The following is a 14692-nucleotide window of genomic DNA, read 5'->3' as shown; positions in this document are numbered from 1 at the left end:
TAGGGATCAATTTGATGTGGGATAGCTACCATTGAAATGCAGCCAATAGTGTTGACCAGAAAGTCAAAAATGAGAAACATCCAGGTACATTACATGCTAAATTTTTTAAATCGGAGTTGTTTTTCTCATTAAACATTTGGCAATATTCAGCAGAGCTGCAAGATAAGATAAAGAACTACTTATTTAACCAATCAGTACAACAAATGCCATCTGAAGGCTGTATTTTGACAGATCAACTGGAGCTGAAAATACAATCCATCTTTTATTGTTCAGAGACAAAGGGAGTCCTCATTTAGCCAAGTCTGCAAACCTCACCCACTTTCCTACCTTTACCTTGAAAGCTATTAGTAGCAGGAAGGCATAGAAAACATGTCAGTTAACTCACAAAAACACATGTCACATAGCAACTACTGTGAAGTGTGGAAAACGACATTAACTTACTGGCTAATCAGAAGCAGATCAATCTCTGCAGGATCTATCAAGTCAATGTATGGGAGGGCGTCCATTCCTTCCAGCCCGGGGTGGATCCCACAATCCAGCTAAAAAATAAAAAATAAAAAGGAAAAAAAAATGTTAAATGTAGACTTTGCATTTACTTTTAATGAAGGCATCAATAAGTTCTCTTGGTGAATACCGAGTGGTGAACAATAAATCTAGGTGTTAACTAAGTCATATGTTAAAGAATAGTTAAAATAATTATTATACAACAGCTCACTAAATTCTCCTCATAGTAACTTCTCTCTACTGAGAACATCCCATCACAACAGTATCATAATGTAAACATTGTCAATCTGCATTGTGTCTCATCTGAAGTGGTATTGTATGGTACAGTTTTGTAGCCTGGCCAGTTACTGAATCAGTGCAGGGTAACGGTAGGTAGTTTGGAATCATGAAAGGGTGACACTGTAGTCCAATTTCATTCTCTTTGGAAATTACCAAATAACTGTCTTAAAATTAAAAAAATTAAAAAAACACACAACAGCATAGCACTGCCCAAATTCTTTAAAGATATCCTCTGCTTAAACTGGGCAGAGTGGGTAGCCATAAGTCCCTGAAACTTATTTTGTTTCCATCTAAGTTGTAAACCTTCTAAATTAGACCTCTCCTCCAGCAAAAAAACCATGACCAATCCAACCTAGCAAACGACATGCCCCTATGGAATGGACTATGAAAGAATTTGTGAGAGAGCAGTGCAGACGACACTCAATTTATTTTTGTTTTACCAACAATCAGGAGGAGGAAATAACAGACTTCCAGGGAGCCATGACAGAAATTGGCGAGCGGATGAATGCTAACTCATTGAAACTTATTAATGGGGATAAAAATAGTGTCACTGCGGTGCACCAGATAGAAACCCTGTGACAATTCCCCACAATCTCTGGCCTCTACCATCGGAAGAGGCGCTATTGCCTTCAGATACAGTCCATAATCTTGAGGTTGATTTGGACAATAAATTCTCCCTGGAGAACCACATGACTAAAGAAGCAGGCACGTGTTTTGCATTACTACTTTTCTTAGGAAGGTGCTCCCTGTGTTGTCCCACCAATCCAGAACTATGGTGGTGAGGAGTGTCATGCTTAGCAAACAGGATTATTGTACCGCCCTACTTCTTGGAGCACCTGAATACATGGTCAAGCGACTGTAGAGAGTACAACTAGCTGCTGCTAAACTGGCACTGAATAGACCTTGTAGGTCCTCGGCCAGTGATGCCCTGGAGGAATTTCCCTGGCTCCCTCTGAAGCAGAGGATTATGTTCACGGCAATGAGTACTGTTTTCAAGGCTCTACAAGGAAATGGCCCTGTGCCACTGCAATGTAGATTCAAAAGATATAATCCTCCAAGATCTCTCTGATCAAGCACTGCATTTGTACGTACCAAAGGTCTAAACAAGGGGGGCGGACGTTCTCTGTCAGAGGGGCTGCGAAATGGAATGAGCTGCTGCACTAACTGAAAGCCACATTAGAGTTGCTGCAATTCAGAAAGGCCCTAAAGACCTAGCTCTTCTCAAAGTAATTCCATTCTGCTGCCAGAAGTTGGCATGTGCACTCGCTGCTAGATAGTTTCTTGTAAGCTAGCACCAGGATACCAGTTTTGGTGACATCACTCTATAAATAAATAAATACTCAGACTCTCTACTTCAAATGAAGCTGCACCGTTGGTATGACGTTAAGCCATAATGTTCTGTAAAGTTAGAAGCACAGACTCAACCATCATATCCATCTAAGATGTGGATAACAACAGAGTAGCTGCCTTGGTATTTCTGGATTTATCAGCTGCATTTGACACTGTCCATCACCAAATGCTACAACAAAGACTCCAAGATCTAGGAATCTGTGAAAACACTCTAAAATGGATTGCTTCTTAGCTCACGGTGAAGTATAGTCTACCTACCACCTTTCACTGCACCTCTACATACATAACAGTGTGGCGTTCTTCAGGGGGTTCATCATGTAAATGAACAAATGAATGAATAAGGGGATTTATAGAGCGTGCAGCTACTCAGTGTCCCGGCTCTGATGGAAGAAGCCCATCATACATGCCCAGGAACAAGATTGTACTGCCCCACAGATAAGAGCAAAGTTTTAAGTTTACGGTCTAAGGTAGTCTCTCATCAGGCCTCCTCTCACCCACTTGCTATGCAAGCCATATTTTATGAGGTCGAGGCAAGTTGGCAAAGAACGGGTGTTCTGTTCAGTCAGAAAGTGAAGGAGCAACAAAGATGCCTTTAAATCTTGTTTTTATCTTCTTACATTTGCTTGGTGTTCAAGACACAGGGTCAAAAGTCAGTTTGTCATTTTACAATTCATTTTCCTTCTGTCTGCAGAGTTCCGAGATTTTGTAAGATGAACTGTCTGACTTTCTGTACAAAGAGTGTGAAATATAAAGCTGTAGAGTGTCAGGCTTAGACTAACCCAGAACATTTAAATAACTAAGTCAACTGTACAAACATTTCAAATTTTATTTCAGCAGTTGTGATTCCCATTTTGTATTTCTGTGTGATGCAAAACTATTTTAATAGGATAAAAACAAAATCAGGACATTTTGTGATGTGCAAAGGATAAATGTGTTTTTCTGGAACCCAGTCTTCACAGATTGTTAATACACTATATAGTTTTATCAGTAAAGCTGCAGGTTAGTGAGAAGGTTTTTGGACATTCCTTGGAAATGTACTGTCTGTGAATGACGGTGTGCTACGACATCATACCTTTAACCCCTTGGGTGCCCCGGACGAGGTGGTCTCGTCCTCTGCACCGGTTGCCAGGTACCGAGGACGAGACCACCTCGTCCGACTATGGGCTCCCGGGGGGAGTGCTAGTGCTCCCTGATGGCCGAGCACTCCCCTGCCCTGGGCAGAGATGGAAGGGGAAACCCTTTTCCCCTTTCCCTTTTCCTCTCTTTCCCTTTCCCTTTTCCCTTCCCCTTTTCCCTTCCCCTTTTCCTTTTTCCCTTCCACCCCCGCGTGGCATCTGATGAGGTCAGCGCGCAAAAGCGCACTGACCTCATCAGAGGCCTCGCCCCCGCGCTGGAAGCTCAGCTTCCAGCGCCCGATTGAATGAGAAATGCAAAAGCATTTCTCCTCTGCTCACATGGAGGGGGCAGAGAGGCATGAAAGGAGAGGAAAGGGGGACGGGAATTATTTCTAAAATTATTAGGCCGATCTGCCCCCCGGTAGGGGTGGGGGCAGAAGTCCACTAGACACCAGGGACCATTTTATTTATTGTTTGGGGAGCAACCCCTTGGGCAAGGGTTGCTCCCGGTGGGGGGAGGGGCCAAATAATTACTAGGCCATTTCTGCCCCCCCTGGGGGCATATCAGCCTTGCGATCTGCACCCAGGGGGGGCAGAAACCACTAGACACCAGGGATTTTTATTTTTTACTTGCGCATAAGGGGAGTGGCCTTTGGGCAAGTGCCACTCTCCAGGGGGGCAAATTACTTTTAGGCTATTTCTGCCACCAGGGATAAAAAAAAAAAAAATTATGTTTGGGGAGCGACCCCCTGGGCAAGGAACGCTCCCGAGGGAAGGGCGGGGGGTACTGGGAACAAATTATAATTAGGCTATTTCTGCCCCCAGGCCTTGAAACCACTAGACACCAGGGATTTTTTTTTGTACTTGCGCATAAGGGGAGTGGCCCCTTGGGCATGGGCCACTCCTCAGGGGGGCAAATGACTTTTAGGCTGATCTGCCACTGGGGGGGGGGGGGCAGAAAACCACTAGACACCAGGGCTAATTTTTTTTTTTTTTTCAATGTTTGGGGAGCGACCCCTTGTGAAAGGATTGCTCCAAGGGGGCAAATTATTATTAGGCCATTTCTGAGGGCACATCGGCCCTGAGGGCACATCGGCCCTGCAATCTGCCCCCGGGGGGGCAGAAACCACTAGACACCAGGGATTATTTATTTTGTTTTGTACTTGCACATAAGGGGGGCGGCCCCTTGGGCAAGGGCTGCTCCCCAGGGGGGCAAATTATTTTTACGCCATTTCTGCCCCCCCCCCCCCCCAGGGGCGGTTCGGCCTATTTTTGTTAGGCCAATCTGCCCCCAAAGGGGGCAGAAACCTGTAGACACCCTGGATTGGTGTGTGTGTGTGTATATGTGTGTTTTGTTTTGTGGGGGCAGCCTCTTGGGCAAGGGTCGCTCCCCATGGGGGCACATTACTCTTGGCCATAACTGCCCACCTTGGGGGCAGATTGGCCTATTTTTGGAAGGCCCATCTGTCCCCAAGGGGGGGCAGAAAGCCCACCAGAGACCAGACAAGATTTTTTTTTTCCAAAATAAGAGGTTGGGGGTATGGCCATACCCCCACCCCAAATAAATGAGGCCAAAGTTGTTCTGCCCACCAGTGGGCGGATTGGGCAATTACCCCCGATCCACACCCGGGGGGGCAGAAAGTCTACTAGATGCCAGGGAATAAAAACAATAAAAGAAAATAGTGGGGTGGTGGCTCCCAACCAGTATGGGCCTGGTTATGCCCCCACCCGAACTGAAAGGGCTAACAGTCATTCATCTCTCCCCCGCACACTAAAACATCTTATCCCATGGCAAGCAAGAGGACATTTGATTATTTTTGTTTTACATTTGGGCCATAAGAGCTTGGTAACTCAAAATCGTCCCACTTGGAATGGTGAGGGCTGCACTTTTTTTTTTTTACTTTTGGAAGCTGCCATGTAGAAAAATCCACAAGACCTAGACACATCTGAAAACTAAACATCTAGTTGATTCCAGGGTGGTGTGCTTCACATGCACCCTGCACCATTTCCTTACCCAAAATGCCCTGCAAAACTTCAACTTTGCTGGAAAGCACACATTTTCCCCACATTTTTGTGATGGAACCTTCAGGAATCTGCAGGAATCCACAAAATTCCTACCGCCCAGCATTGTCTCATCTATACCGATAAAATTTCTGCGGCACTTGTCAGCCTAAAAATGTTTTTTTTTTTTTTTCAAACTGCCCTTTTGGACCCACTTTGGTTCCCCCTCAATTTCAATGTGTTTTTGGCTCTTCCCTGTCACAAACACTTGGTCCACCCACACAAGTGAGGTACCATTTTTATCGTGAGACTTGGGGGGGAACGCTGGGTGGAAGGAAATTTGTGGCTCCTCTCAGATTCCAGAACTTTCTGTCACCGAAATGTGAGGAAAAAGTGTTTTTTTAGCCACATTTTGAGGTTTGCAAAGGATTATGGATAACAGAACCTGGTGAGAGCAAGTCACCCCGTCTTGGATTCCCCTAGGTCTCTAGTTTTCGAAAATGCACAGGTTTGGTAGGTTTCCCTAGGTGGCAGCTGAGCAGGTAGGCACTTTGCAAAAAACACCTCAGTTTTCTTTGAGAAAAAGTGATGTGTCCACTTTGTGTTTTGTGGCATTTCCTGTCGCGGTCACTAGGCCTACCCACACAAGTGAGGTACCATTTTTATCGGGAGACTTGGGGGAACATAGAATACCAAAACAAGTGTTATTGCCCCTGGTCTTTCTCTACATTTTTTCCTTCCAAATATAAGACAGTGTGTAAAAATGACGTCTATTTGAGAAATGCCCTGTAATTCACATGCTAGTATGGGCACCCCAGAATTCAGAGATTTGCAAATAACCACTGCTTCTCGACACCTTATTTTGGGCCCATTTTGGAAATACAAAGGTTTTCTTGATACCTATTTTTGACTCTTTATATTTCAGCAAATGAATTGCTGTATACCCGGTATAGAATGAAAACCCACTGCAAGGTGCAGCTCACTTATTGGCTCTGGTACCTAGGGTTCTTGATGAACCTACAAGCCCTATATGTCCCCACAACCAGACGAGTCCAGCAGACGTAACGGTATATTGCTTTCAGAAATCTGACATTGCAGGAAAAAGTTACAGAGTAAAACATAGAGAAAAATGGCTGTTTTATTTCCACCTCAATTTCATTTTTTTTTTTATTTCAGTTGTTATTTTCTGTAGGAAACCCTTGTTGGATCTACACAAAGTACACATTGCTGAATTCAGAATTTTGTCTAATTTTCAGAAATGTTTAGGTTTCTGGGATTCAGCATTGGTTTCACACCCATTTCTGTCACTGACTGGAAGGAGGCTGAAAGCACAAAAAAAATCGTATAAATGGGGTACGTCCCAGTAAAATGCCAAAATTGTGTTGAACATTTGGGTTTTCTGATTCAAGTCTGCCTGTTCCTGAAAGCTGGTGATTTTAGCACTGCAAACCCTTTGTTGATGCCAATTTCAGGGGGAAAAAAACACAAGCCTTCTTCTGCAGCCCTTTTTTCCAATTTTTTTTTTTTATAAACGAAATTGTTACTGTATTTTGGCTAATTTCTTGGTCTCCCTCAGGGGAACCCACAAAGTCTGGGTACCTCTAGAATCCCTAGGATGTTGGAAAAAAAGGACACAAATTTGGCGTGGGTAGCTTATGTGGACAAAAAGTTATGAGGGCCTGGGCCCTGAGGGGGGGAAAAGGCCTGGCAGTGAAGGGGTTAATAAATATATTACTAAAGCAAGTGTTTAAACAAATTGAGAAACACTACTACTGCCCCGGTAGTCTATTGAATCAAACAAGAGTGTTTTCTGTACAGCAGAAATGCTGAACTCACATATTTGAAGGTGCACTCATGTGAGAATGAAGAAAAAGGTGACTGAACTAAAATATTTGCCTGGGATCACACAACCTGACACCTATTTACAGGTCAAGTACATTACAGTTAGGTTGAGTAGATTATTCAAGTTACATGACCTACAGGTCTAGTAACATTTTTATGATTATTCAAGGCCTGTCTGTATTATTCAACATCTATCTAACACAATTACCAAAACTAATTAAATCATACAACCCTACCTATGAATATTATACAGATGACACCCCAAATTATGTTAAAAATGGATGGCCCCAAAAAACGCTACAATTCACAGCTTGATGACTGTCCCCATGCCATAAACAAATGGATGATGTATAATCATTTAAAGCTTAAAGCCACAGAGAAGGAGATTAGGACCTGCGTACAGTGGCAAAAGGACCAGCTTACAGTCATAAAACCTAAGGAACTTGGAGCCCCTGCAAAAACATAAAGGGAAGTAAAAAACCTAGGAGTAGCAATGGATTCAGACACATCCTTGATACTGTATGTTAGCCATGTCACAAAGTGTGTCTCTTATGTCCCATCTTCACATACCTTACATATCAACATAAACTGCAATCCTTTCTCATGCTTGTAATATCCAAGCTTGACTATGCCAACAGCTTATACCTTGCATTCATCATACGCAAAATACAAATTATTCAAAATGTTGCTGTAAGCTTTTTCTCTGCCTTCACCTAAGAGAAAGCATAACTCTAATCCTGCAATTGCTCTACTGCCTACCTGTAGCTAGAAGGGCAATGTTCAAAGCTTTTTCCATTGTCCATAGAGTATCCAAAGGAAATGGACCACTATACCTACAAGTTAAATTCAAGCAACACAAACGAAAAAGAACACTGCTTTCCACGCTTGCACCACTTATCATACCACCTTACCATAAGAAATCCATAGGAGGCACTACTTTCTCAGTGCAAGCCACCAAGCTCTGAAACTCACAACCAGACAACATCAGAAGCACCTAGGAGCATATACACTTCCAAAGGCAGTTGAACACATGGCTACTACCTAGATAACTGCATCACCCATATCCCAGCTGTAATGATATGTGAGTTTTGACCACTGACTCCACTTTGCACTTAGCCTAGCACTACACCGTCATATTAGTGATCACCAGCTTCATTTTGCCTAGTGACTATTTAACATTAGCCACTGCCACGTTAAAAGCTGCAAGTAGTTTTCAACACTGTACAATGTGCACATGTTTTTACTCTGTTTTTTCCCCCACTAAGTGCTTAGGCTGATAAGAATGTACTCAGACGGGAGGGAACAGAATTGTTTTGAATTGGCACCTTGAGATTGTGGCCAAGTCCGGACATGTTATTTTAGAAGCAGGACTAAAGCAATCAGCATTTCTTGAATAGATAAACTTATGCAGGGAGAGGGAGGTTCTAGACTTTTCCTCTCGTTTGTTCAATGTATAAGAGGCCGAGACCAGATGGACCAGGAACAGAGAGTTTGCAGATCTCAGGCACATTCAGGACGCTGGAGTGTGCCATGCTTCCAGTGAGGATAATTGATCTCTCCTCGATCAATTCTGGGATCTGGCGATCTGATGCTGAATAGGAGGGAAATAAAGCAGTGATGCCCTTTTCTCATGGTGATGCATATTTTTTAATTCATTATTTGCTTTGCATTATAATATAGATACATATATTTGCTGTATATATTGCAGTGGAGAATAATTTGTACATTCTTTCATTTCACTGCTGTGACTATTTTTGAACGTGTGCTTTCAGCATGCTAATCTCCTTTTTGGAACCTTGAGTAGTGAAATAATAAATGTCTTCTTTGTGCTAAGAAGCGCATTCCAGAGATTTTTGTCAGTGCATGAGTGTTTCAGCTTGGACATTAGTGAAACAAAACACCGGCAACAGAGACCCAGAAAACAGTTGCACCAGCAAGTGTGATCCTCAACTTACAACCTACGAATTGAAAACAAATCAACAGCAAACTGTTTTCAACATGCAGGTAAGCTAAGAAGGGCTGACCTACGGTCCGCTGTGGCATTATACGGTTGAAACTTACACATATAAAGCTTATGGCCCACGGTATAGCTAAGATCAAAAAATGTATTTGTCAGCAGCAAATTGTAATTTATACTTCTTAAATTCACAAAAGATATCTGCTGTGTGGGTTGTCGATCCCCAGCACCTTACCACCAAAAAAGATAAACATCACCAAATAAAAAGGTATAGAATAATTAAAGAAATCTAACACACATTGCTGGACAATTGAGATGACTATCTATACAATCTGACTGCTACTTTACTTCTCGCAAAGATACTCAGATATGGGATGAAAATAAAAATGCCCATCCCACCAGAGCTCATCACTTCTTTCTCCCTACAACCAGTTCATCACCACAACTATACACAGAATCTCAGATTGGACATCCCAGTTCAGTAACCACGTAAGCAGACTAAATCATACAGCGACCAGGAGAGCTGTTCAATGCTACCACCATACTGAAAACCATAAAACTGAGTGTCTGTCTCGCACACTTCATCATCCACCACACTACTAGGTGCTGCGTCCCATAACACAATAACCACATCTTGGTGGTCATCACACACAACATGGAAACACTGCCCACATAGAATCAAAACAAAGACAACATATTTTCAACAACACATCCTACATAGTGTAGCATGCTACCCATGTAGGCAAGCACCTAAAGGCCCTACATATGGGTGGTAAGATCTATATAAACACTGCAATACAATATAATACAACACAGAACTATGAATATGTCAGGTCTGCTGCATCAGCAAGTCACTGCTTGCTTTTATTTATGTAGTGCTTCATTTCGGGTGTAGGGGTTAAAGCATCTCAGTTAGGTACAGTAGATAGTACCCAATGAACTGGTACTCTTTCTTGACTGGGAAAGAATGAAAGACTAAGTAAACCTAATTTATGAAGTGGCAGGGGAGTTTTGGGAAGGCCAGTCAGGACAAAGATGCCTAAATTAATTCTGGACAGCACCAGGGACAAATAGATACAGGTTGCTATGGTATAGCTACCAAATGGGGTGCCTACTGGAGCAGTGGTCTGGATAATTCCTGATGGAAACACCTGATGTTTAGACAAACTATACCATTATGCCTATAATCGCAGAGTCAGGTTCCACGTATGCAGGTTTTGGATGTTAAGTAGAAGTAGTTATCTTGGACTAAATGGTCTATTCTGCTCTTTTTTTTTTTTTTTTTTTTTTTTTTCGTCCTCATAATTATCACCCATGCTTTGGTAGAGGAAAAATGGTACCGGACGGGGGAAACGTAACCCTTGGGTCGTCCCGTTTGGTCTACGTTTTATTATTCTCCCAATCGTATGCCATCAACCAGGATATACTATTTTCTATGAAACCTAGTCATAACCAAAGCATCGCCCAGTATTGGGTAAGGGGAGTACTAATCATTGGACTTAAGTTGCACGAGGAGGAGACCAGACAGCAAAACAGTAATATACTATTGGTAGACATTTTCCCAGTTCATCCAGAAGTTATCCCTTCTAGAAAGGGGACCTCGTTGTTCCATTATGCACATTCGATTTACAGATATTTGCCAATCCTTAGAACGGGGGGGAAAGGGGTCAACCCATTTACGACAAATTTCTCGTCTAGCCAAAAGTATTAATACAAACAACAGGTGCTCCTGATGTGCTGACAATTTTTGATAATTCATACCCTGTTCACTGACCCCAAACACCACCATAGAAAGATCCAATTTTACGTTCACATTAAATATTATCTTTAAAGTGTTTCCTATCTCCTCCCAATATTCCCACAACTTTGAACATTGCCAAAACATGTGTATATCGTTTGCCTTATCGTCACCACACCTCGGACAGTTTTTCTGAGTTTTCCCGATAGCTGTTAATCTGGCCGGCGTCCAGTAAACCCTATGAAGTGTGAACAAATGGTTTTTCTTCAACTCTGCCGGGCTGGTCGTGAACCACAACTCTGAGCAGGACCTATTCCATAAAGATTTCACATCTAGAGTTGGAAAGATCCCCCCCCACTTCGACAAGGGAAGGGATGTCCCATCCCTTGTTGCTTCCAACAGAGCATGGTACCACAGAGCAACTTCCTTATTAATGATTTTCTGGTTTAATTTCCCTTCCCATATATTCCTTCCTATTTCTCCTATTTGTTGCGATTTAACCCAACTAGCTATCTGAAGATACTTGAATTTGGAGACTGTGCCTCCAGTCCCTTCATAAAGTGTCGACCAGCTTAACAGTTCTGGTCCTTCCATTATCTGGCCCCATCTTACAATCCCACTCACTCTCAAAGGAATTGATAATTTATCAGTGAAGCATTCAGGAGTGCCAGGTGAATCCCAAATGGGGGAAGAGCTGCAAAAATAGGGTATCTCTAGCACCTTCCGAAAGTGCATCCAAATGTTGCATGCATGTCTGAGTGTCTTCAAGCGTACCTTCTTGAAGTACTTAGGATGGCCGAATTTATATAGAAAATGATCTGCTTTTTCCTCGAGGTGTGCCGTTAAGGCTTTCCACGCCGGATCATATTCTGACTTCTTATTCAATAGGTTTCTAATGTTTTTTAATTGAAATGCCAGATAATACTTGAAGAAATCTGGAGACGCAATGCCCCCCCACTCTTTTTTTTTACTCATCTTTTTCCACGAGATCCTTACTCCTTTAGAGGCCCATACAAACGAGGATAAATCCCCCTGTAGTTTTTTAAACCAGCAGTTCTTAAACTCTAGTGGAATAGTGTTGAATAAAAAGGTGAATTTTGGGAGAATACACATCTTCAAAATGTTGGATCTTCCAATTATGGAAAGAGGGAGAGCGGCCCACGTCTTTAGCAATTTTTTGGTTTCTCTGTATGTTATGTTAAAATTTAGTTTAGGTACCTCATTTAGATCATTTGTTAATCGTATACCCAAATATCTGATCTCTTGTTTGACTAAAGGAGAAGCATAAGTCAAATTCCAACACATTATTTCTGTCTTTTCTGTGTTTACGCTGTAACCAGAAAGTTTACCAAATTGCTCCATCAAAGTATTGAACGCTAGTAGGGTAGAACTAACATCCTTGGTGTATAGCATAAGATCATCCGCATATAATGCTACTTTTTTTTCCCAGTCCCCACTTTGAAATGGAGTAATTTCCTTACTTAACCTAAGAGAAATTGCCAGAGGCTCAATATATAAGTTAAAAAGCAAGGGAGACAATGGACATCCCTGTCGCGTACCCCGCCAAATCCTAAATTCTTGTGATAACTGGCCGTTGACCAGAATTCTCGCTGAGGGGCATCTATACAATTCCCTGACTGTCCTAACAAAAGGAAATCCCAAGCCTCCTTTTTCCAGCACTAACCTCAAAAAAGACCAATTGACCCGATCGAAGGCCTTTGCTGCGTCAAAAGTCAGGATCGCCAGAGGGGTCTTTTCTTGTTCCGCCAGATCTATTGCAGCAAATAACTCATGTGTTACATCCTGGAGATACCTCCCTTTCATAAAACCCTTTTGATCCGTATGAATCAGATTGCCTATGGCACTCCCTAATCTCCTGGCTAAAATCCCTGTATAAAGTTTGTAGTCGGCATTCAACAGGGAGATGGGTCTGTAAGATGCACAAGACATTGGGTCCTTACCTGGCTTTAAAACTAGACAAATTATAGCCTCTCTCCAGGATTTAGGCGTCTGAGCCCCCTCAACCAGCATAGAATTAAATAATTCTAATAAAAAAGGACTAATAACTTCCCCCAAGACCTTGTACAATTCATTAGGTAGATTGTCTGGACCAGCGGCCTTTCCTTTTTTTAACGCTTTTATGCCTTCAATAAGCTCAGCCTCATTTATTTTACAATTTAATAGGGTCTTTTCAGAATCTTCTAGAGCTGGAAGGTGTAGTTTTTCTAGAAAATCACTAATCGACTCGTCTGAATTAACCAGGCTTTCTGAGTATACGTCTTGGAAAAAAGATACAAATGCCCCCTCAATCTCTTCTTGCTCCACACAAATCGTATTGTCCGATTTGACTGCTGAAATATATCTTTTAGAGAGGTCTGACTTAACCTTCCATGCTAGTAGCTTACTGCAACCTTCTCCATATTCATGGTGAGCATATCGGCTAGCTTCCCATTTTAACTTACTGCGATTTTCCAAAAAAGCCTCTAGCTTAGTCCGAACATTAACCTCTTGACATATCAAGTCCTCTAATAAATTGACCTTCTCTTCTGCTCGTGCTTTATGGATTGCAGCTTGCAAGGTTTTTAGAGATAATTCCATATCTCCCAATTTCTCTTTTTCTTCACGATGTTTGTATATTGCCAGGCTCATAAGCCTCCCTCTAATATAAGCCTTAAAGGCGTCCCAAACACACCATAAACTTGCCGTACCTTGGTTCAAAAGAAAGAAATCTCTTGTGTCTTTTTTTAATGCTTCTACTATAGAGTCGTCTAATAGTATAGCGCGATTAATTATACATCTAATACCTTTATTTACGACCCTGATATCCAAGTGTAATTTTACAGCTGAATGATCTGAGAGGTGAGCTGGATTGTGGGCTACCTTTCTGACCTCTGGGCATAAACTTTTATGTATTAAAAAAAAATCTATTCTAGATCTATGCCCATATTTTTTATTGTAAAATGTATATCTGTCTCCTTCGCCTCCTCTGCAGTGCCATATGTCTACCAATCCTAAATCTTGCATGGCTTGTTTCACCTGTGCCCTCATTTTAGGAGAGTTATCCGTACCTCGAGGGGTTGACTTATCGTGTACAGGGTCTAACAAAATGTTGAAGTCTCCGCCTAGTGCCACTGGATATCTAGCTAGAAGTAAAATATTGAATAACTCTTGAAATGGTGTGGGATCATCTAGGTTAGGTCCATAATAGCCTGCCACCGTGACCCAATAACCACATACGCACAGTTCTACCACTACCCATCTCCCTCTAGGGTCAACTTGCACCGATCCTATCCTAAGCTTTATGGATTTTTTGATGAGAACTGCCACGCCTTTTATCACACTAGTTTGGGAGGAGCATACGCTAAGAGAAACCCAATTCAACCGTTTAACCCAGGTCTCCCACTCTGTTTGTTGGAGATGAGTTTCTTGCAATATGATAATCTCCTCTTCCGCCAATCTTAAATATTCAAAAATCTTCCTCCTCCTGCTTACCACTCTTAAACCATTCACATTCCAAGAAAGAAATTTCAATCTTAAATTCCCATACTTAGACATATCTGTCAGGAGAAAAGGAAAACGTCATAAGCACAGCGCACCCCCCTCCTAGGTAAACAACATATGAGGACTTTCTTATTTTTATCCTTTCAACCCACCTAACCCACCTAACCCAACCCAAACCCCCACACCCAGTGCCTTCCACCCCCTCCACCAACACCAACCCCAACTCCCACCCAAACCCAACCCCCCTACCCTGGGGAACCCTCCCTGATTCTACTAGGATAACCATCCTGTTATCCTAAATTCGAACTCCCCATCGGACGAGATACTTCCACTAGATCTTATTGTGACGCCTTAATCTGGTCTATAAATGCGCTAACCTCCCCCGGATCTCTCATGTTATACATT

At 42.3% G+C, this 14692-nt stretch overlaps 1 protein-coding gene across 2 annotated transcripts in view; it reads right to left on the bottom strand.

Annotated features, from left to right (window-relative positions):
- Nucleotides 1–14692, bottom strand: part of CPSF3 (cleavage and polyadenylation specific factor 3) — a 166839-nt gene that overhangs the window by 140101 nt on the left and 12046 nt on the right. For both annotated transcript variants that reach the window (XM_069235901.1, XM_069235902.1), the window contains one exon: nucleotides 442–539. In XM_069235901.1, the coding sequence (XP_069092002.1) occupies nucleotides 442–539 (98 nt within the window). The remainder of the gene's footprint in view (nucleotides 1–441; nucleotides 540–14692) is intronic.

The sequence above is a fragment of the Pleurodeles waltl genome, chromosome 5, assembly GCF_031143425.1.
Source record: "Pleurodeles waltl isolate 20211129_DDA chromosome 5, aPleWal1.hap1.20221129, whole genome shotgun sequence".
Lineage (NCBI taxonomy): Eukaryota > Metazoa > Chordata > Amphibia > Caudata > Salamandridae > Pleurodeles > Pleurodeles waltl.
Note: the sequence above shows the minus strand (reverse complement) of the source record. Positions and strands in the feature narration are given on the sequence as shown.